Source organism: Micromesistius poutassou (genome assembly GCF_964030765.1).
Source record: "Micromesistius poutassou genome assembly, chromosome: 12".
NCBI lineage: Eukaryota > Metazoa > Chordata > Actinopteri > Gadiformes > Gadidae > Micromesistius > Micromesistius poutassou.
In genome coordinates, this window is record NC_140282.1 from 2,888,792 (window position 1) to 2,910,883 (window position 22,092).

General features: G+C 45.9%; 1 protein-coding gene across 1 annotated transcript in view; it reads right to left on the reverse strand.

Moving 5' to 3' along the window:
• The window catches only part of LOC311356102 (CUGBP Elav-like family member 4), a gene marked incomplete at both ends in the record, with an annotated part of 73,974 nt that overhangs the window by 10,319 nt on the left and 41,563 nt on the right, over positions 1-22,092 (reverse strand). The window contains 2 exons of the mRNA XM_084475876.1: positions 4,084-4,109; positions 4,410-4,526. Coding sequence (XP_084332002.1) covers positions 4,084-4,109; positions 4,410-4,526 — 143 coding nt within the window. The remainder of the gene's footprint in view (positions 1-4,083; positions 4,110-4,409; positions 4,527-22,092) is intronic.

The window sequence follows — 22,092 nt, forward strand, 5'->3', positions numbered from 1 at the left end:
TAAATGTGTGTTATACGTAGGTTTCTCCTCAGTGTAATAAATTATTTAAAAAAATGGAGTTGGAAATATGCTCAATTTCTTATCAATCATATTTCCTTCTAACGTGTCTGTCACAAGAACTCCCTAGGGATTTAAATATATATAATTATATTAATTATTTATGGCTGTGTCCATTATTAGTCGAGCACGTCTCAACATGTATGTTGTATTATGTATTCATATTTTATTTGTCTGGGACTCAATTCAATCAGCATAATGCTCACATTAAGCTTTGGGGCCAATCACCACACAGTCAAGAGCCTTCTTGAAATAGACCGTAGTTAAGCATCCACCACGGCACGCTGGAGATGCATAGAGAGCCACAGAGCCGCCTGTCCGATCATCGTCCACCTGCTGTTCCTATCCTCACCCCTAGGGGGCACTGGCAGCGTGTCGACCACCCCACGGGCTGGGACGTCGCCAGCGTCTACATCAAAGCCAACACTTCTGAAGCGCTATCATCTTACTTTTGCCTTACCTCAGGACAGGTGTTCTACAGTTTTAAGGTATATTATTCAAATGATGTCATCACACACGAGATGGTCCATAAAGCAGGGATCCCAGAACAGAATTTTACTACTATTTTACTGCTTGAATCATACTACTACCTTTAAATTGGTATTTCTCCAGCAGTCCTGCCATGGTTGGTGTTCCACGACCATGTTATTAGGTAGATAATTCTCAGCAGAAGATAAACAGACTGCCTCTGAAGTGCGTATTCAGTCTTCGGCTGATGTTATTGTGGGTGTATTTCAGGGATGTTGTGTCATATGCTGAAGGTAAAGACACACAGAGTAGTTGGCTGAGGCGGGACGTGTTTTTTTTACCAGTCTAAGTAAGTAAGTGTGACAGGCGTTGCTTTGTAGATAACCGCAAACAGCATTTTTAATCAGAGGGGAACAGCGATCCCTGACAGAGTGATTGACAGACAACAACGTTGCGTCACGTTGGCATTTGGCCCCGAGATTTTAGTCGGTGGGAGATCTTTCGCTCGCTCTTTTCACGTCTGCTTGCTGACATGCATGTCATTGTTATCATGGATGAAGTCGTTTGCAATTTGTCAGGACACTACCTCCGAAAAGTGGTGTACGAATCGTTGCATTTTGTTTGCCATTCGTTGTCCCGCATTCTGAAATAAAGACCACAACAATGCTTCCTTTTCATGTGCGTGTACGTATCCACGCAACGCAAACACTGGCCAAACACAGCGATGGGAAACACAAAGGAAGCCAATTAATTGGTTAACAACGATTTGTAATTTACTGTAAGAGGCAGGAAAAACAACGTAATTAAAAGCAAATGTATATAGAAAAAACATATTTTTTAAAAGCAGAGGACAGATGCCGTGTAACTTCCAAGAAATGAATAATCCCCAAGCCGTCGTTTAGAGAGAGAAGACCAACGACAGAATAGATGCATGGGGAGGGTGATGGAGACACTGCAGGCTGATACACCTGAACACTTCCTTATAGAGACCATGACCTCAAGGTGCTAAATCACGTGTTCTGGCTCTATCTCTCCTATCTCTCCCACCTCTCTCTCTCTCTCGCTCTCTCTCTCTCTCTCTCTCTCTCTCTCTCTCTCTCTCTCTCTATCTCTCTCTCACTCTCTCGCTCTCTCTATTTGGATTATAACCTTAATTGAAATGTAATAACATCATCATAACAATAGCAGAATAATGCATCAGTGACATGCCGTCAACAATTACCTCATGCAGACCTGCTGATGAAATGCCGTCCGGGCTTTGGCATGATTACGGTTGTTTGAACAGAGACTGAGCGCCGAGCGGTACGAAGATGAGCTGGGACGGAGCGCTCGCACCTCAGGGTTTACGCTGGTCCACAACCTCTGCTCTATGACAGCCGTGGTTCGACAAACACACAGACATAAATAGATGTACGTTGTCGTTTAGTTGTTGACATGGTAAAGAGAAGAGAACATTTGACCCAGCACCACAATGCGTCACTGCCGGCCTTGGTTTCCCCCCCCTCATGTCGACAATCGTGATCCGATCTGCTGCCAGATCCCGATTCGACTATAAAACAAACTTTTTTATTTTTGGGGAGAAAAAATAACTCTCCACGAAGTTTATGTGATTTCATTTCATTTCCTCGCTCGTATCGTACACGTACAACGAGCACTTTAGGGCATGGGGCGTGGGTTTAATTATGTCGTAATTTATCCGATCAGATGGTGGCCGGATTGTGTCCACCAAGCTACGAGATCTGATCAGACCACCGCCGTAAGCGACCTGGCACATCGGATCATAACGTGACCTAGATCCGATCTGGGAGCGTCCACACCTGAAAGTTAGAGTGCAGAATTTGCATTGGAACGGCAAAGTGGAACTGTTACCGTTGATTGACTATGGATCAATGTAATGGGTGAAGACTTGTATCAATAGGCCGCACGTTTGATGTAAACAGTCATCATCGCCATGGCGATCAATCGCAATGTCAATCAAAAGAAGTGGCAGGCGTTGACAGGCTGAACGTGGCTGTGTGGGTATTGATACAGCCAGGTTCTGTGGCCACTCAAATGAAACAAATCCAACTTTAATGCTATGATTTACTGTGTGAAAGGGCTCCATTGAGAGCAGAGTGTTGAGCTACTTCACTTTTAATGTAACTTAAGCTTTAACCAGCGTCAATGGGACTATATGAACTCTTGAAATCTCTCTCTCACGCTCTCTTTGAACAGCTGCAATTACCCCTCCTCCTACACACACACACGTGCAGTCCTCCCCACCCCCCCCCCCCCCACACACACACACACACGCACACATTCATTCTCACAGCTGCACGTACACACACACAAACACACTGCACTCACACAAATTGAAAACACACACACACACACACACACACACACACACACACCTACCCCCCCCAAGTCAATTCATCAAGAGATTTGCATGAGGTAATTGTCGGTGGCTCGTCTACTGATGCATTTTTATTACATTTCAATTAGGAATTGAATCCAATTAGGTGGAGTCATTCCAATCAACCAACAGGGGTCTCTATTCAAACCATGCCTGTGATTAGGCTGTGGCCACAATGCCATAACACAACCACTTTTGACATAATTGCAGCGGTTTAAAAAAATGCATCGATTTCCCAGTCCGCGTCCAGCCCCTCTGTCTGCACCGCCCGTTGTACTCTACTCGATGCTGCAGGGCATCGGTCTCCATCCTCTTCTTTGCGGTATGATGATTTGAAAAATAAATAGCAACACGTGAATCTCTTTGAGCGCCGGGCCAGGCAGACTGCGGGGCCAGGCTGGACCACTGAGCCCCCCGCATCATGTGTGCCATCTCTATGCAAATGACCTGTTCCCGGGGGCACTGTGAGGGGAGACACATGCAACAAAAAGTGTGTTTTTGTTTGCTTTCCGCCGCCTCATCCGCATGCTTCACTGTGACGACTCTGACGCCCTGTCCTGCTGAGTGCACGCCGCGCGACACTCGCTCGCGTGCAGATGCACACACACACACACACACACACACACACACACACACACACACAGCATACACTGTCGTGGGCTATGAAAGAAGGAATCAAATCTGATATACAAGAAAACAGAGCATGAAAGCTTTGATTTTACCCTTCACTTCACAGCGCTCTAAGCATTATCTGTTTCTCCGTTGATAGAGGTTGGCATTCTGGAGGGAAAGGGTTAAAGTGCGATCTGAGTTATTGCCTACCACCGTCGTCATAGCAACAGGTTAATAAGTAGCTTCTCTGATCTTCCCCTGTTTCTGCACAGGTTGCTAAGATACAAATAGCATTTACGGGGCCAGGGAACCGAGGTGAAAAACATCTCCTAATAATAAGTTAAAACGTCTAAGAAAATTAAATAACATGCCTAAAACCCGCGTCACCGAAAAAGCAGTTGTTTTTTTTTAAGCCCACCACACGAAAGCGAGCAGAGAAACATCATCGCGTGTCAGGCGGGCTTCTGCCCCGATCTGTTGTCACCCGGCAGCCGACGGAGAGGAGACGACAGCACAATATTGAGCCCTTCCTAAATTTAACTACCTCATACCTCGGAGGCCAGTGGTTGGCTGAGGTCTGGAGGTAAACGGTCCAATCAGCACTGGAACCCGGAGACTGTTCCTAGATGCCTCTCCCGAACCAAGGGCAAATTATAGCATTGCCTCCGAGTTGCATCATTCTTCCCCCCCACCCCCACCCCCCCCCCCCCCCCTCGCTGCCTCTCCGCTCTATTAGTCGGCTCGCCACGATGTCTCTTTACGATGGCAGCTCACAGAGTTGTCTTCCCTGCAGTGCGCTGCCCTTTTATGAACAACGTCGGCGCTCATCCGTCCACACTGGGCGCCGTCCTGCTGGGTGTAACTCCGGCTCTCCCACGTCCGTCTTTGTTCTCTTTGTCTGAGACAAAGTGAGCGCTGGGCGAGCGCGTTACGGCTGCCTCGCGCTCCTGTGATCCTCCGCCGCCGACGCCCCCGACTCCTCGCCGGACGTGGGCTGAACCGCGAGGGGATGACGTATAATCATGTGTCACCGAGGAGGAGCCGCGGATCTGGGGCTGTCGTTATCTGTCGCAGGAAGTCGCGGTCGTGCCGCAACCTCGCTTGTGGCCGAGTCTCCGGTGGCGCGGTCGCGTCATCGCGGGCGTTGTCGTGGCGATGTGTTGTCGTCCACCGGTCGGTTCCGAGGTCGTTAGCGCTTTCGTCTTATCGCAGAGGAAAAAGTGTGTGTGTGTGTGGATACCTCGGTAAAATGAAGGAAGACGGACTGACTGGGCTGTGAGGCCGCGGCGGCGGGGGGGGGCTGTGAGGCCGCGGGCGGGGGAGGGGAGAGGGGGGGGCTGTTCTTCATGATAATGTTTGATCTCTCTGTTCTCTTCATCTCTCGGCCTTATGCCGTCACTTCTGCTCTGCTCAGCCGTCATCCACCGGGGCCTGATACACGTGCACGCTCACACACACACACACACACACACACACATACACACGTAGAGAGATACTACACACATACACACACACACACACACACATCCATACACACACACACACACACACACACATCCATACACATAAAGATACACACACAAACACACACACATAGACACATACACGTACAAACGCACACACATACACACACACACACACATACAAACACTCCTTGAAGGCACGTCAAAGTGTGTATTTTGTGTGTGTGTGTGTGTGTGTCCATATGGATGTGTGTGATGTGCATTTGAAGTATCCTTTAACGGAGGTCCATGAGGTTATCTCTATGGGGGTAAAGCTCACATTTGAAGAAGTGCTTTGTCCGTTTGAATTGAGTGTTTCCAAGTTGTTGAAAGCACTGGTCATCAGTTCATATCACATGTCAGTGTCACGTGGAATATAACAAGAGCAGCTCATGGCCACATCAAACAAAAGTAAAAAACTCAAATGGTGACCACTGTTTCAGAGGAGTGTGTGAAAGCAGGGCCTGCAGAGAGGGCTCTGCAAGCCCTGGTCTGTGGGGGGCTGTGGGGGGCTGTGGGGGGCCGTGGGCGTGTGAGATGGGGGTATTTGGAAACGGCAGGGGAAGCAGCTGTATGTTTAGAAGTGTTCAATAGCCTGAGGATGTTTATAACTCGACAATCACTGGAGATATATTAACTGTAATACCTAAATGCCATGAATAGGAGGGATGAAACACATTTTTTATGTTTTATTATCTGATGCCCTTGACTTTTGGATGCCAATAGTTCTCTCTCTCTCCCTTTTTTTTCTCTCTCTCTCTCTCTCTCTCTCTCTCTCTCTCTCTCTCTCTCTCTTTCTCCCACCAGGCGGACCCGTCCAGTTTGACTTCATTCAGTCTCAGCTTGATTACTTGATTGGACTCATTGATTGAAGGGGACCTGTAATGACCGATTATCTCAAGTGTTAATCAGGTGGTGACAGACCGCCCTCTGTGGGACCACAAACGGACGGGCCATCTGGGCATCTGCCAGTGAGACCAGTGCATGCACCAGTTGTTCTGCTGGCACTCTTAACTCTCTCTCTCTCACTCTGTCTCACTCTCTCTCTCACACGGTATCTCTGTCTCTGTCTCTCTGTATCACTATCTCTGTCTCTCTCTCTGTCTCGGTTTCTCTCTCTCTCTCTCTCTCTCTCTCTCTCTCTCTCTCTCTCTCCCTCTATCCCTCCCTTCCTCTTCCTCTTTCCTCTTTCTGTGCAGTCACCAAGGCGACACAACGAGCTGCCCAGGACACAGTCCACCCCTCAAAGTCCACCCCATCTCCTCTTTAGAATCCACCCTTTTTCAGATTTCTGTATCAATCTTTTTTATTTGAGTTGTAAATTACCAGGAGCAAAACCAGGGAGTGAGCCAGGGAAGAATAAATAGAAAATGGAGGTGAGCGTGCAGTCTGTACATGCTGATTTCATTTTGTATTTATATAATCAAGGCAATAGGAAATCATGTAAATTCAGTGAACATTTGGTAACCTTGTGAAATATCAAGCCTCCTTTATTAGAATCGGGTTAGCGACTTAAGTTCACTGCAAGCTTGGCTGCAAATTGTGTTCAGCTGCAGGCATCAACGTAACAGCCAGGAATAATTATAAATACATACTGTAGTGTAAGAATATGGACATGTTACAGTTATATCACAGAGAGGAGTGCCGCAGACTTTTCATTCTCTCATCTTCATCTAATGATTTCAGAAATCGTAATAATCATAATAGTTAGGATTAGGGTTAGGGTTGTGGGTTAGGGTTAGGGTTGTGGGTTAGGGGTTAGGGTTAGGAGGGTTAGGGTTAGGGTTGTGGGTTAGGGGTTAGGGTGAGGGTTAGGGTTAGAAGTTGAAGACGATGACACGGACACTGTTTCTGCATTGAAGCGCTGCACCACTTCACTAGTTTACTTTGTGTGACTTTACACGAGGCCCACCGAGGAGCATTAAGGCAGCCTGTTGGTTCTGCTTTTGCTCGTCCATCGGTAAAGCAGCAGAATTGGCAAAGCAAAGCAACGCTCGCCATTACGGGGAAATGGTTCCGTGTTCATCAGGGACGGGCGAAATCCCCAGAAATCCTGTCCGGTTCTTCAGACGAGTACATCTACCAAATGGCGTGCATTAAACCTAATTGTTATTGAACAGCATGTTCTTGTTTCGGGAGGAGAAGTGCTGTGGACAGATGGCCTGATGTCCGCGCTGCTCGCTGTGTACTCTGCCTAAATCTCTTATGTGTCCTCGTCTCCGTCTCCCGCCGCTGCAGTCCTCTCTTTTTAATTATCTGCCTTCTCCTCCTCCCCCCCCCCAAATCCCTACATCTTCAAGTCTCATCAATGCTTCTTAATTTCCGTCAATACCGCCACAGCCTAGGCGCTCCACACCTGTCCAGTCACCATGGCAACCTCACCTCTGACAACAAAGAGCTCTGTAAGGCACGCCGTGCTGTATTCTCCTTGATTAGATATTGATTAAGCTTTTGTAATACACAATGGAATCAAAGGGATTGTGAGGCTTTGCTTAGCCAGGTGTACCGCACACTTCCATTTAGTTATGTGCTGTTCGCTGTTATTTGGGAACCTGCGTGGTTAAGAGGGATAGAATCTAAATTTGCCACTCTTTGTCCTACGCTTTGAGGACCTCCTTTGGGGACATGGATGCAAAAAGCTGATATTTTAAAAGAGAGAGGTGCACAAAAGACCCTTTTCCTCTGTAGATCCACACTTTGCGTGGGACGTTTTGGTCCCAGCGGAGTTTCCCAGTTGAGTGAGCCTAATGAGTTCGTTTTTGTGAAGATATAAGAAAAAAAAATAAAAAAAAAAATAATTAAAAACTGATGCTTCTCCTTTGTTCCTCCATTCAAACGTTGTTTATGGTTAAAGAAAATTTATAATATTTGTGTAGTGTGTCTTTTACTGTTATTTTCTATGTTGTTTGTTTCTTTACTTAGCTGGTGATGACAAAACACGTTTTCTCGCTGTGGTACTTTAAAGTCCAGCGGGGTGCATTACCCAGCCGGAAATTATCCTTCAGACATTTGTATTTTTCAGATTGTTGCAAAAATTGCAGTTGAAAAGGAATGAAATGTAAAATTGCCCAACTGTATCACCCAAATTTGCATTTGTATGTATATTTTGTTATGAAATAGTTTTCTTTTGACAATGAGACTATGTATGTAATTGTTGAGCATCGATAGTTTAAAGTGCTCACACCCTGACCTCCACTTGATAGTGCTGCTTGTTATCCCGGAACTGGGGGTTGTTTTGCAGGGGCCATGTTAGTATGCTATGAACACAACGCTGCAAATATATAAAAGTATCTCAGCTCAGAACAAGAAGAAAGGTTGAGAAGTTGGGAGAGTAAAAAACCAAAACATAACCTTAGGCATGAATAAATAATAAACACCTTGTTACTTTGCAGATCAAAGAAATACAAGTTTTGAAGTGTTTTGTTCTCAAACTACAGTAAAGACCGGAGCATGATAGCGTAATCCATTCTCTACCTATATACTTCATGATTATCCCTCTCTCACAAGACCATGTTTGGTTGTTCACACACGCACACACACTAAAACACACATTTACGCAAACTAAAACACACACTAACACATGCTCGCTCTCACACACATGCACACTAAAACACACCAACAAACATGTTCTCTCTCACAAACACGCACTCATCCACACACACTCCCACTAACACAGACTAACACACACACACACACACACACTAACACATACTCTCTCTCCAACAAACACACTCACCCACACTAACACACACACACACACATCCACACACCGCCCCCCCCCCCCCCCCCCCTCCCCCACCTCCTCAAGACCGACCAACAAGCGTCCCCTGTTAGCAGATTTCATTAGCTTTAGGGGTTACAGGACAGATTGAGTATCGACGACGCTGGCTGTCTGGGCTTACCGCTCAAAGGCAGCAATGGGCCGAATCTCACGGGCTGCCGATGCAATCAAAAAGACCGGAAAAAAAACATTTCTCCGGGACTCAGTGAAGGAACAATCTGGTTTGTCATCTGGAATCACGCAACGTCTGCTGCACAATGAGGGGCTCCCCAGAGAGCCAGTGCTGGAGACAACATCTGAATGGCCAGACATTAGAGCCCCAACCGGCCCTTCCATGCCTGCCTTTATCACCCACAGATTTAGCCGCCATAAATCTGTTTCCACACCAGTGCTACATAGACGTGCCACAGAGGCCCATAAAGAAGAGATAATGTTGGCCGCCCTAGGAGGTTAGACCCATTTATGTTCCACGTCCTGCCAGATTGTCACATTTGACACAGAACCTATGTTTAGACGCCGCTTCTCCACGGAGACCGGGTCTGCAGAAGGAAACGGGGGTTTCACACATCTCAAGACATTTAGTCGATGGAGAAAACACAACAAAGTGAAATCAAACGACGAAAAAACCAAGAGTCTGGAGCCTGGCGGTCGGCGAAGGTTGCTCTGACGAGAGCGTCGGCGTGTCCATGACGCTGTGATCAGCCATGTCTCCGTCGCCCTCTGCTATAAAACCACGCTGTGGCCAGTGACCGTGGCCCAGTGCCGCTGCCAGTGGTTAACGCGGTGGGAGGACAAAGGGCTATTAAAAGGAGCCACGGACGAGGACCTGGGAGGGAACCCGCCCCTCTGCATCCCGTCGATACAAGGTGTCGGAGGAAGAGGGAAATACTCGGGCGAATGCATTGATCCGGCGTGTCTATTCTCCGTCCCCCAGAAGCTAACCAGCGGCTCCCCAGGTGGATCCTATTTGGTTTCGACTGTAACACCTCCAAAAGGGAGAAAAGTGCAGAATATCCATTTCTCTTTAATCAATTCACAATCTGCTCACCTCCCACTTCCAATCTCCCTCCCATTTATTATGCATTATTCGCCCTTTTTAAATGATTTTCTACTAACCTTCTCGTCTAATTTGGTATTCAGATATGGTTAGTGCTATTATCTCAATTAATACAATGACATGTCCTAAATGCATTGGCTCCACAATGCCTGGGAGAGGGGGGGGGGGGGGGGGGCAGCTGACATACATCCTAACAGACGGGGACACACAGGACCGTATCGGGTCATGTGCAAAGGTAAGGGAAAAGGGGAAAGAAACAACAACAGAGGCCAATTTTTCTACAGGACTGTGCTTTATTTAGTCTAAGCAGAGTATAATGAACTAGAGAAATACACAGTTCAGGATCACTAAGGGAAAAACCACCCGGATTAGGCAAAAACAGACCCAGGCCAACAACATGTCAAATCACACCTGTTTCAGCAAAAAAAAAAAGGAAAACATTCTGGGAACCAAAAGGATAAATCAATTCTACCAATCCGTCATAACAGCATGATGGATTGAAACCGCTGTGCCTTGAAACGCAGACGAGATCAAATGAAGAAGACAAGCTGTGAAGGTAACGTTGAATATGGGAATACTTTTTTTTTTTTTGTCTGTTGGTTATTTATTTTTTGTTTATTATTTGTTTTTAAAGGCTCTCATTGGATGAACGATTGTTGCAAAGATGGTCAGAGGGCTGAACTTTTAAAAAATTTGGTCCTTGTAACCAATGGAGATGGAGGCGACCTCGTCCCTAGTTACGTCTGAAAGGGCTCGAGGAAGAATCGACTTTGCTCTTCTTCTTCTGAAGTGAAATCATGTTTTCAGAAACACCCTTGAAATGGATTACACTATAAAAAAATTAGCATTTGGCATCCCCAGAACACGGTCTTGCCAGGGTTCACAGGTAGTACTTTCAGACATAGCAGAGCAGGCTGTGTTTAAGGCAGAATTCTCTCTTCATTGGCGTCAAAACCCTGACTGGAGCGAAGCAATGGTGTGCTGGGTACTCTACTGTTGGCACTGTCCTCTCCAGTGAATGGATGCAGTCTCTGGTACGGTGTCTCAGAAGCACGCAGACACCCGACTCAGAGAGGATTGGTATGTAAGCAGGTAAGAGCAGTCACAAATATGTTTTTACCTCCAATCTATAAAACAGCATTCAACATTAGGAGGAAAGGAGGGACACAGAATCTTTGCATTATGGGAATGAGAATGAGGTTGATTCTTAAGCCAGACAGCCAAGACAAGCTGCTTGTTTGCCTACTCTTTCTTTTTTTTTTTTTTGACAAAAGCCTTTAATTAAATTATCTTTATACATGCAATAATGATTCAGTTACACTCATTTACAGTTGTGCAATAGACTCATGTCTCTGAATCCACATGACTGTTCAGAGTCCGTTCCTCTCCCCAACGGAGCCAAGAGTGATTGGTCAATACAATCTCTTTGTACTTTCCTATAAACAAGTCATTTGTACACAGGGCTTGTGCAGAAATCAAAATATAGAGGGTTTGTTTCAAATATCAAATCCTAAAAAAAAAATCATCACAATGGAGCCCGATGTCCGAGCAAATAATCAACAGGAAGGGGAAAATAAAATTCATGATCCTTTAAACACATGGATATAAAATCAGGTCTTCGAGCACGGGTGCTTCGATGTACAAGAAATAAAATCACATTATCTTATGTTGTTGATAAATTGTTTCCTTCTCTTTAACGCCATGGAATATACTATTATTCTATCCATTTTGTCAGTGGTTTATTTTTTAAGCTTTCTTTTTAACATTTGTACACGTGTATTGTGCCATCTGTAAATAAGATGGTGAATAAAACAAAATTAGCTGTATAATATGTACAGTAGTAACACATGTAATCAGGAGGGCTATTGGGTCAACAGAGGATGCATGTGGTCATACATGCATGTGTTTCCCTCAGACAGACTCCTTCCTTTCACCGCCATGAACTGTCATCCCTTCATGTTGACACACACGTAATCACAATCAGAATAATAACAATGATAATAATTTAATTTCTTGATCAAATGATCCAGCTGTATTTTTTTAAGATACATCATCATAACCTTGAGCATTTACGCCAACCATGACATAAAGATGACTAACACATTTTAGTTTGGCCTCTTTCAAACATATGGTCCGTTGCACTGCTAACCAGCTAGCTAGGTGTGGTTAGCTGCCCCAGGAGTGAGCGCTAGGCATGTGAACGTGGACGCTACATGCTACAAACCCGCCCCCCCCCCCCCCCCCCCCAGGTGCCAGATCAGCGCCACCTCAGACACAATCGAATCGGATCTCATTCGCATGCAGTCGATCATCGCAGTGTCAGAGAAACCATGGAGACAGAAAACGTAATCATAACTAAGAGATGCATCATGATTCTAGTATGGGGCCGGTACAAAAACCAACGCAGTCCCGACACACACCGACGACCCCAACAAGTGTCACGGTGCGGCATCGACACTGACCTCAAGCAGGGCTCTCTCCGACTCAGTCCCACGCTCTCGTAGATCCCTGAACTGCTGTGGATACACGTTGTGACATCATTGTCCCTCAGAGTCAGGCTCCTCACACCAAACTACTAAACAGTCCTATCAACTGACGCTGTTTTCATAGTATATATGTACACAAGGAGTAGAAAAGTATTTGCCCCAGTACCCTCTCAAACGTTTTTCTTTTTTTTTTTTAATCGGACGCGATTCCCACACTGGCCGTGCGACCTCCCCTCTCCGCTGTGTCGTTGGCGATAGGATCATGTCCTTGTTTTTTTTTTGCTCTTCTTATTGTACATTTCTTCTCAATTTGCTACATCACCCAAAAGAGATCGGAGGCGTCACTCCGAGGCTGACTTCCTGCAGACTCAGCGTGTGTGTGAATGTGAGTGTGAGAGTGTGTGTGTGTGTGTGTGTGTGTGTCAGTGGATGCCATGCCCTGGCTGCGTCTGACCTTTGCGTTCCCGTCTCTCATCGTCCTCGTTTTGGGGATCAGGGGTAAGGCAAGGCTCTGAACCCGCTCCACTAATCATGACATCATAGCGCCTGATGCCCTGAGTATGGGGAATGATTTTGTGGAGTTTCAGTATAGCACACAACCCCCCCACCCACCTATGCACCACCTCATCTCTCTCTCTCTCTCTCTCTCTCTCTCTCTCTCTCTCTCTCTCTCTTTGTCTATCCCTGTCTCTCTCTGAGCCTGCAACCTTTTCCTGCCTTGTTCTCGTCTCGTGTCCGTGGACGAAGCCTTGCCTCGCTGAAGTGTGACGCTTGGAAAAGCTCCCCACTCTACACCGCTTTTTAAAATGAGGAGGTATTCATTTCTTCCTTGCCTGTCCAACAGGATTCTTTAATTATCTCTCCACTCTCAGTCAATTACATTTCACTTCCTTTCCTCTGCAATCACTGCTATTTTAGTTCCAGTGCTGCACGCCGAGGCAGGTGAGAAGCCGTGGCCTTGCTCTGCTACGTCTCCCCTACACTCCTGCCAGCGGCGGGACTCGTTAGACACGGCTGACGGAGGGATACTCGCTCTTCTTGAGGCACGGGGTGGAAGAGGGGGCTCTGAGAAAAGGCAACGCCAACACATACATCAAAGAGATAAATGGGGATGACAGAATGAAACATGCGAGTTTGGGGGGGGGGTTAGGGAAACAAATAATTCAAAACCATTATAGGTCACCGCTGTGTGACGTGTGTGTTGTGTGTGTCTCTGAGTGCGTTATTATCTGTGCTATAGGCGAGCAATTAGATTCATCACACAGATTACAATGCCGGGCAGAGATGTCAAAATACATTTTCATTTAGAAGCAGAGTGTTTCAACTCTAATGATTACTGTGACAAAGGCTCGCTGACTGCCTGTGGGCTTTCATTTTTCATGGCAACTTGTGATGGATTTTAATCAGTATCCAAGGCCAGGCGTGAGGGCAGCCGTGCCGACGAGACTAAAGGTAGGATAACATAACTGAAAGTTGATCCAAAACCGGCTTTGTGTTTTCCTTCTTCTCCCTTTTGTGCTACCTGTCACTAACATAACATCCGCTTCAGGGTGAAAGAGCAATTATGGCACTGGTGCCGTAAGTGTTGAAGTGATGATTTCAGGTTACCTCATTTAGTAAAGCTTGAAACACACGGAGCTGGAGCGGGGTCCTGTCAGGCAAGTACCCTTTAGGACTCTGGACTTAACTTGCAACGAGGGACAATCCAAAGCAAATAAAAAAGAACCGACTCGAGAACTTTAAGCACAAACCACGAGATCGAGGAGAACGTATGAACAGGGATTTGGCATTCATCTCTGAAGAGCTTCCAGTGTTGCTGGAAGCCCAGGGCATGCCATGCTCAGGAAATGTCATATCTTATGGAACATTAGATTTCCCATTGATAAATTCTGGTATTACACAAACGATGAGCACAAATGGATGGCTCAAGCCGTCGCTTCGTGTTGACCTACTTTGCGGTCATTCGTGGCTCACCAGAACTTCTGTCCAAGAGCTGTGAAGGGATTCCGTTGTTTGAACAAAAACAAGGCTGCTTTATTTCCCTATTGTGTTAAATGTGAAGGAGTTTCTGTGCTTAGCAAATGCAAAACTACTCCAAAAATTATAGTGGTTCTACTGAAACGTTGTTCTGAGTGATGAGCACAGAACAAGCCTTTGTGCTTTGAAGGTTACTCTATGGCCATAAAGAGAGTCAAACGAGGACGCCTTTTAGAGCCCGTCATTTTCTCGTTAAGCGGCCGCCTCTGGAGAAAGACACGGTCACAGAATGGATGTAGAAGGACACATAACATCACCCACACAGCTGTCGCATCTCAGCAACCCTGTGTTTCCAGCTGTTTTCAGGAGGTGTTTTCCCAACCATTGCAACTGCTTCCATTGGGTACGATTGTCCTCCATTCATCGATTTCCTGCAAGGAGCCATCCATCGCCATCTAATATTAACACCTAGCTCTGACACGGAGGGATTTGTCCCATATCCTTCCAACCTCGCTTTCATCATTTTGCCAGCGTTATTGGATGCCAGGTCAGCTGTTGTCAGCCTTGCCAGGGAGTAGGCAAAAAAATATATAATTCTCCCTAATCTCCCTTCTGTCAGCCCGGTGCATTCTGTGGGCCATCGCGCCTGCAATTTGCTCCAAGTGATTATCCTTGGTGATTTTTCACATGGTTGCAGCTAATGTATAGGGGCTGGTAATTACACTGTGATTAGAGTGAAAGGTGAAATAGCATGTCTAATGCGGTGTGGGTGATAATCGAATGGTACTGAGCATAGGCATTAGGCGGCTTTTGGAAATGTTGTCCAAAGCAGGAGAGGGTGAGGCAGAACCGGGGCCCACAGGTTCGGGACGGCGGGACTTAGAGGGAGATTAAAGTGTTTTTTTTTTTTTTTGTTATTTAGCATTAGAAGAGTGTGAGGAAAAAATACAACGAATGTCCGTGTTGAAACCATGTTAACACTGATAAAAAAATACTGATGGAGGCGGGTCAGAAATGAGATGGAGTGGGGGGAAACGGAGGGAGGCAGAGAGAGAGAGAGATAGAGAGAGAGAGAGAGGGAGGGAGGGAGGGAGAGAAAGAAAGAGACAGAGATAGAGAGAGCAAGATAGAGAGAAGGGATTTCTGCAACATCGTTTCTCCAAATGGCAGAACCACCCGCTCTACGGCGGTGTTGCATGGGGGTTTGGCATCAGCTGCCTGGCTAAGAGCATCTTATGGTAAATTATGTGTTTTGGGGAATCAGCAGACAAGCAGGAGTATTAACTGATCACAATAAGGTTAAGAAGCTGGTATGGGGCCATTTTAATTGACATGCTGAAGGTTGGCAACTTCTTTCTCCCACCCTCTCTCTCTCTCTCCCTCTCGCTCTCTCCATTCCCCTCTCCCTCTATCTCTCTCTCTCTCCCCCCCCCCTCCTCTCTCTCTCCCTCCCCCCTCTCTCCCTCTCCCCGCCCTTCTCTCTCTCTCTCCCTCTCTCCCCGCCCCCCCACTCTCTCTCTTTGTGTGTGAGTCTATGCTCCCCGCAGCCCCACAGACTCGGTGCAGCTGTAAAGATGTGTGGTTTGATCGAGGAACTCGGGGGGGGGGGGAAAGTGATTGAAACATGATATATCCTCCCACTAGATTCATTGCAAACATATTGATCTGCTTTTATGGAGCAACCTGCATCAATTGCTTTGTAATGGTCAAAATAAGCGCTGCAGGACTCTATAGCCAGACATGACAAATGTAGAGAGCTCCATCCCCTCTCCCCAGCCACCGCTCGGCTGTCATGCTTGACGTCTACAAACACATTGACAGATAGTGAGGGACCGGCAATCAGCTGCAACACACTCCATTGTATGGTGTGTGGAGACACCCGGACAGGGAGCATGGCAGAGTGTTACCAGTGGCGTTTGCATTAAACTATAGTGTGTATACTTTACACTGTATGTTACAGAGCGATGAGGGTGACAGCCATGCATTCTGTAGCCAGTACAGCAAAGCCAGTGGGTTATCAGAGCGAAATGGTGATCGTTTTTTAAATCTAATGCTAAAAGGCAGACTTGCGTTTTCTTTTGAGACATTGCAACATGTGAGTCGAAAATACCATCTTTGACATCCTTCTTATCTGAGCCCTGGTAATTATTAGTATCTATGTTTTTTTGTTGTAATGGGCAATCTTGCAGGGAGCTACAATGCCTGAGAGCCAATGTGCACATATACTAAGATCATTCTGTTGGCAGTTTCAGTAGCTATCCTTCACGTTCCTCTCCCCTCTCGCTTTCCCCTCTTAATTGTCTTTTTCTTTTCCAAGAATCCTCTTCATTTTGGACAGTTTGTATTCAGGATTGACCAATCACAACTCTGCGGTTGTAATATAAAAAGCCCCCCCCCCACCCCCTTCCCCCACCCAAAGAAAAACCTTAATATAAATAATTCAAAAGCAGCAACTCCAAAAAAACAACCAAAGAAAGCGAACCCCTCCGTGGTGGCGTGTCCGATTCCTGTCGTCCTCTCAGTGGACTGTCACTCAAACACGAGGAAGGGCCAGGTCCCGCCCCTCGCCCGGTCCAGGTGTTCTAGAAGTCTCTTTAACGTGTCTCTCAGCGCTCCTCTCGTTCTCCGTCCATGCCGGAGCACTCCTGTCCGTCAGCGCGATGACTCGTACGTATTGATGAGCGGGAGAAATATCCAGTGGCCAAAACCGTTAGAGAGAAACACGCAGATATATTTTTTTAACCCCACCCCCCCACCGCCCCCACCCCAGAACCTTTACACCATTTCTCTTTACAAGTTCAAGTATCTATTTTTTTTATTTTTTTTTAAAAACAGGAGAAAAATGTCAAATCTACACTTCCTAGACTACTTCTTCTATCCTACGACTGGTGCTTTATAAGTGCCCAGCCCCCGGTGATCAGTCCATATACTACAATTCAGCTTTTTTTTTTTATCATCATCATTATTATTATTATTATTTATTTCTACATTATTTCCATTTTTGTTTTATTCTTACTTACATGAGGCCACTGGATATTGATTTAATGTTTTCTTTTTTTTTTTTCCAAACTACGATTAAATTGTAATACTTGCAGCTACAAGGTAAGAGTTTTTAAATATATATTTATATATTTATATATTTATATTCTTTTAAAAAGCGTTTAGTCCTTTGGTCCCTATTTCCTAAGGAATGATGCATGTAAATTATCCTGGATTCTCTTCTTCCTCTGCTCCGTCTCTTGACCTCTTGACCTCCGTCAGGAGCCCCCCCCCCCCCTTCTCAGAGCCCAACACCGGTGTAGGCACAAAAACTGAAATGGCAGCAGGCTGGTGTGTGTGTGTGTGTGTGTGTCTGCATGTGTGTGTGTTTGTGTGTCTGTATGTTTGTGTCTGCATGTTTGTGTGTGTGTGTGTGTGTCTGCAAGTATGTGTGTGTCTGCATGTGTGTGAGTGTATGGGAGCGTATGTGTGTGTCCGTGTGTCAGTGAATTGGCATTTGCACGTATTTATACATGTACAAAGTAGAATGTTTAAGAAACCTTTTTTTTTTTTTTGTAGTTTTGTGGCGTCCTTTTTAAATGTACGATTCGTGATCCTTGTGTATGCGCGAGCGTGTGTGTGTGTGTGTGTGTGTGTCCTTGTGTGTATATCTATATATGCATGTGTATATTATTCATATCCTGTGTATGCAGTATGCATGCTTTGAGCATAATGAGTCTATCAAGTGTTTTTTTTTTCATTTTGTTCTCTTCCCCCCCCCCAACATTGTGTCTAAAAAACAGCAGCGAAACAGTTGGTCTCTGCAAAAAAAAAAAAAATCTTCTTCTTCACAGCAACAAAAAAGAAAAACAAGAAGAAGGAAAAATGCGGCATTTGCGATTAGAGGAAAAAACAGAGGAAAAAGAATTGGAAAAAAAAACAAGGAGAGAAAAAAAAGCCCCGGGCTCCGTCTCCCGGTCGCCCGTCCTCTCAGCGGCTCCCAGCTGGATCAGGGCACCAGCCGGCCTCCCTCGTGATATGTAGCAGAGCAAGAAGTCTTTGTGGTTTTACTGCACTTGTGGAAATAAGGTGTCGTGGCCCGTCCTCCTGTGACAGAGAGACAGAGTGAGAGAGAGGGAGGCAGAGACACAGAGAGAGAGACAGAGACAGAGTGAGAGGCACAGAGACAGGGTGAGAGAGAGACAGAGTGAGAGAGAGGGAGGCAGAGACACAGAGAGAGAGACAGAGTGAGAGAGAGGGAGGCAGAGACACAGAGAGAGACACAGAGACAGAGTGAGAGAGAGACAGAGTGAGAGAGAGGGAGGCAGAGACACAGAGAGAGACAGAGTGAGAGAGAGACAGAGTGAGAGAGACACAGAGACAGAGTGAGAGAGAGGGAGGCAGAGACACAGAGAGAAACAGAGCGACAGAGAGACAGTGTGTGAGAGAGAGAGAGTGAGAGAGAGCAAATGAGGACAGAGAGAGAGAGGGACAGGGATACGATAGCGAGAGAGGAGGGGGCGGACATAGACAGACAGAGAGAGAGCGAGGAGAGTGGACAGTGAGAGAGAGGAGATTGGACAGAGTGAGAGAGAGGAAGGGAGAGAGAGAGAGAGAGTACATTTCAGTGAGGCTTCAGCACACATGTTCAGATCGCGAGCTGCTGCTTATCACACAGAGAGACAGGCAGAGTCGACAGCATGTGAAGCAGACGGAGAACGAGAAGCAGGCCGCGTCAATCAAAACCTCTGAAACAGGGGAGCTGGAGGTGCGGAGAGATGTTGTGTTTTAACGGCACAGGAGACGTCCAGGGTGCCATGCCGTTAATCCAAAGAGAGTCTAATTTAAAACGACTGCTACCCCCTTGACTGAGAGAGATAACAGGACCGGGGCGAGACGGTTCAGGAGAGACATCGTTGTGAATCACCCAGCCATGGATACATGAGATGAAATGACCTAAAATACAGGCGCACAGAAATACCTCAGAAACGCTTGATTATCATAACGACCCAAATGGTTATGGGGAAAGTAATATTTCCCTCTCTTCAATGGAAAAAGGTCCAGACATTTGAGTAGAAAATAATATCTCAATATATACCCACTGATTAAAGCCTTCAATAGCCCCCCCCCCCCCCCCCCCACACACACACACACACACACACACACACACACACACACACACACACAAAACAACAATGTGTCAGCTTGTTTTTTTTTCATATTGACCAGATAAATTACACTACAGTTGTGAATGTGTCCATCTAGCTCTATCATTATGAAGGCTGTAATTTGGAAGAAATTATCCTCAATATGTGCCGGTGAGTGAAGAAAGGCAGGCTTAACAACAGCTAATCACTCTCCGTGAGGGAGGCTGTGAAAGGCCCGGGTTTGAGAGCAGAACAGACACACACAGCGCGCCTTTTTCATCTATGTCTGTATTCAACGTCCCAACAAGCAACTTAGGTGGTTCCTTTAGTCTCCAGAGTGTTGTGATTGTCACTTTCCACACAGATGCTCACTATTTTAAAAAATTACTTTTTTTTTGCATAGTTGTTTGACGACTCTAAAAGATAAATATACCGGCGGCTTTCTACTTTTTTATTTCAATTCTTACGATTTTTTTATGGAGAAAAAAGAAATCCTTGTCCAAAAAAAGTACTTTTGTTTTCGTGTGTGAGTACGCGTGTGTGTCTGTGTGTGTCTGTCTGTGTGTGTGTGCGTGTGCATGTGTGTGTCTGTGTGTGGGTGTCTGTGTGTGCCTGTGTGTGTGTGTGTGTGTGTCTATGTGTGCCTGTGTGTGTGTGTGTGTGTGTGCGTGCGTGTGTGTGTGTGTGTGTGTGCATGTGTGTGTGTCTGTGTGTACCCCCCAAACTAAGACAGAACAATGAAAGGACGGAGCAGTAGGAGCTGTCTTGAAGCCAGGGGGCCTCCTCTGTTCCGGCTTCACTTGGTGACCCCCCCCTGATGGGAGAGAAGGCTGACCTCAGGTGATCCAAAGAGACACGCGTAACAACCCCAATTACAGCAGAGTCTTCTGACACTCACGCAACTACAAACTTTTATCCTCGCAGAAAAGCAGACTTCTCCACAACGCATCCCTCCCCTGCACTTTGTTGCTTTGTGTCGTTTTCTGCAGCTGCCGAAGGAATCATTAACTGGTATATATCTATGGTGAGAACATTACCACCAGCTTATTTCAGGGGCTGTAATCGTACTGGAAAACGCTCAGCCAGCCCCCCCCCCACCCACCCCCCCAAAAAAACCAAAACAACAACAGCAACAAGAACAACAGGCCGCAAAACAATGTTTTCCAAAATCTCCCTTTCTGCTATTGATTTGCATTGAGCCTGCATGTATATGTATGTGTGCCCCACAGAAGGGTTTGAGTGCATCCATTGAATGCTTCCCGAGCCGGGCCCCGCTCAGCCCGCAGCCCTTCTCCGGCGCAGTAATTGGTTTGCAGCGTCATAAATAAATAAATGGGGAGTGATTCTCATGTTAGGCAAACAAAACAATCCTGAGAGTGCGCTCTGCACACAGACAGACGCGCCGCGTGTAAACATTTGCCCGTGGTGGAACAATGCGTGACTGGAAAAATCGTTTTAATTGTGGGAACATAAGGTCATTAACTGTCATTTAGATAATGATAATATAATAATAATAATAACATTAATAACAATAATAATAATAATAATAATAATAATAAAAATAGTAATAATAATGATAAGGTCCCTGTTTGATTAAAAAAATGTCCCAGAAATAAATTACTCCAAAATGGTGAATGCAGAGATATATATATAGAGAGAGAGAGAGAGAGATGAGATGAGAGAGAGAGAGAGAGAGAGAGAGAGAGAGAGAGAGAGAGAGAGAGGAAGGGAGGGATACTACAGAGGATTTCAGGTTACCAAATTGAATGAGATTTTTGTTGTCGTTAGAGATTTTTGTTCACATTGACTTTTTGGGTTACTAAGTATATTTGTTTCTGTCTTGATTAAGTTAATAGCCATTACACTCCACAATGCATTTAATCAATATAACTGTTTTACAAGAACTACAGGACTACGCTTCATCAGAGCCCAAGGACAAATATATGCTATTTTTATGTTATGTTTTTGTGTCTTTCGAGACTATTAAAACAGTTGAACAAAATCAAAAACAAAACCAGAACAAATAAAAAATACATGATAAAATAATACATAACACCCACACACAGGCACAGGCGCACTCGCACACACAGACACACACACAAACACACAACCACACGCAACACGCAAACACACACACACACGCACATGCACACACACACCCCATCACTAACATGGGAGGGGGGTACAAAGAACGCTGTCACATGCCCCCCCCCCGATGACGTCTCCGGCAGAGCGTGTTGCCGGGACGAGAAGAGAGAGAGACGGCTCATCTCCCTGACTGTCCTGCCGTCTCACGTTGCCGTAGCAATCTCACCCCCCCCGCCCCCCCCACCACCTTGTCACCGTGCTACAAAACCATCAGCAGCGTCTCCTTGAGGCGTCGGTGGCGGTGAAAGCATTTCGCCCCAATTAGCAAGTTACAGCTCCATTCAAAACGCTATCAGGGCCGGTGTAAAGAGGGCATCGATCATCCAACGCGTCCCACCTTCAATTAACGTCAACACGCGCCTTTTAGCCAGTCAGATGTGCAGTAAGTGGGGCAGCTGCGCCCATCATTTCCCTTTGCCTTTTTATTTTTTATTTTTTTGAAAGGAGCGTTCATTTTTTAATATTTATTTATTTATTTTAGAT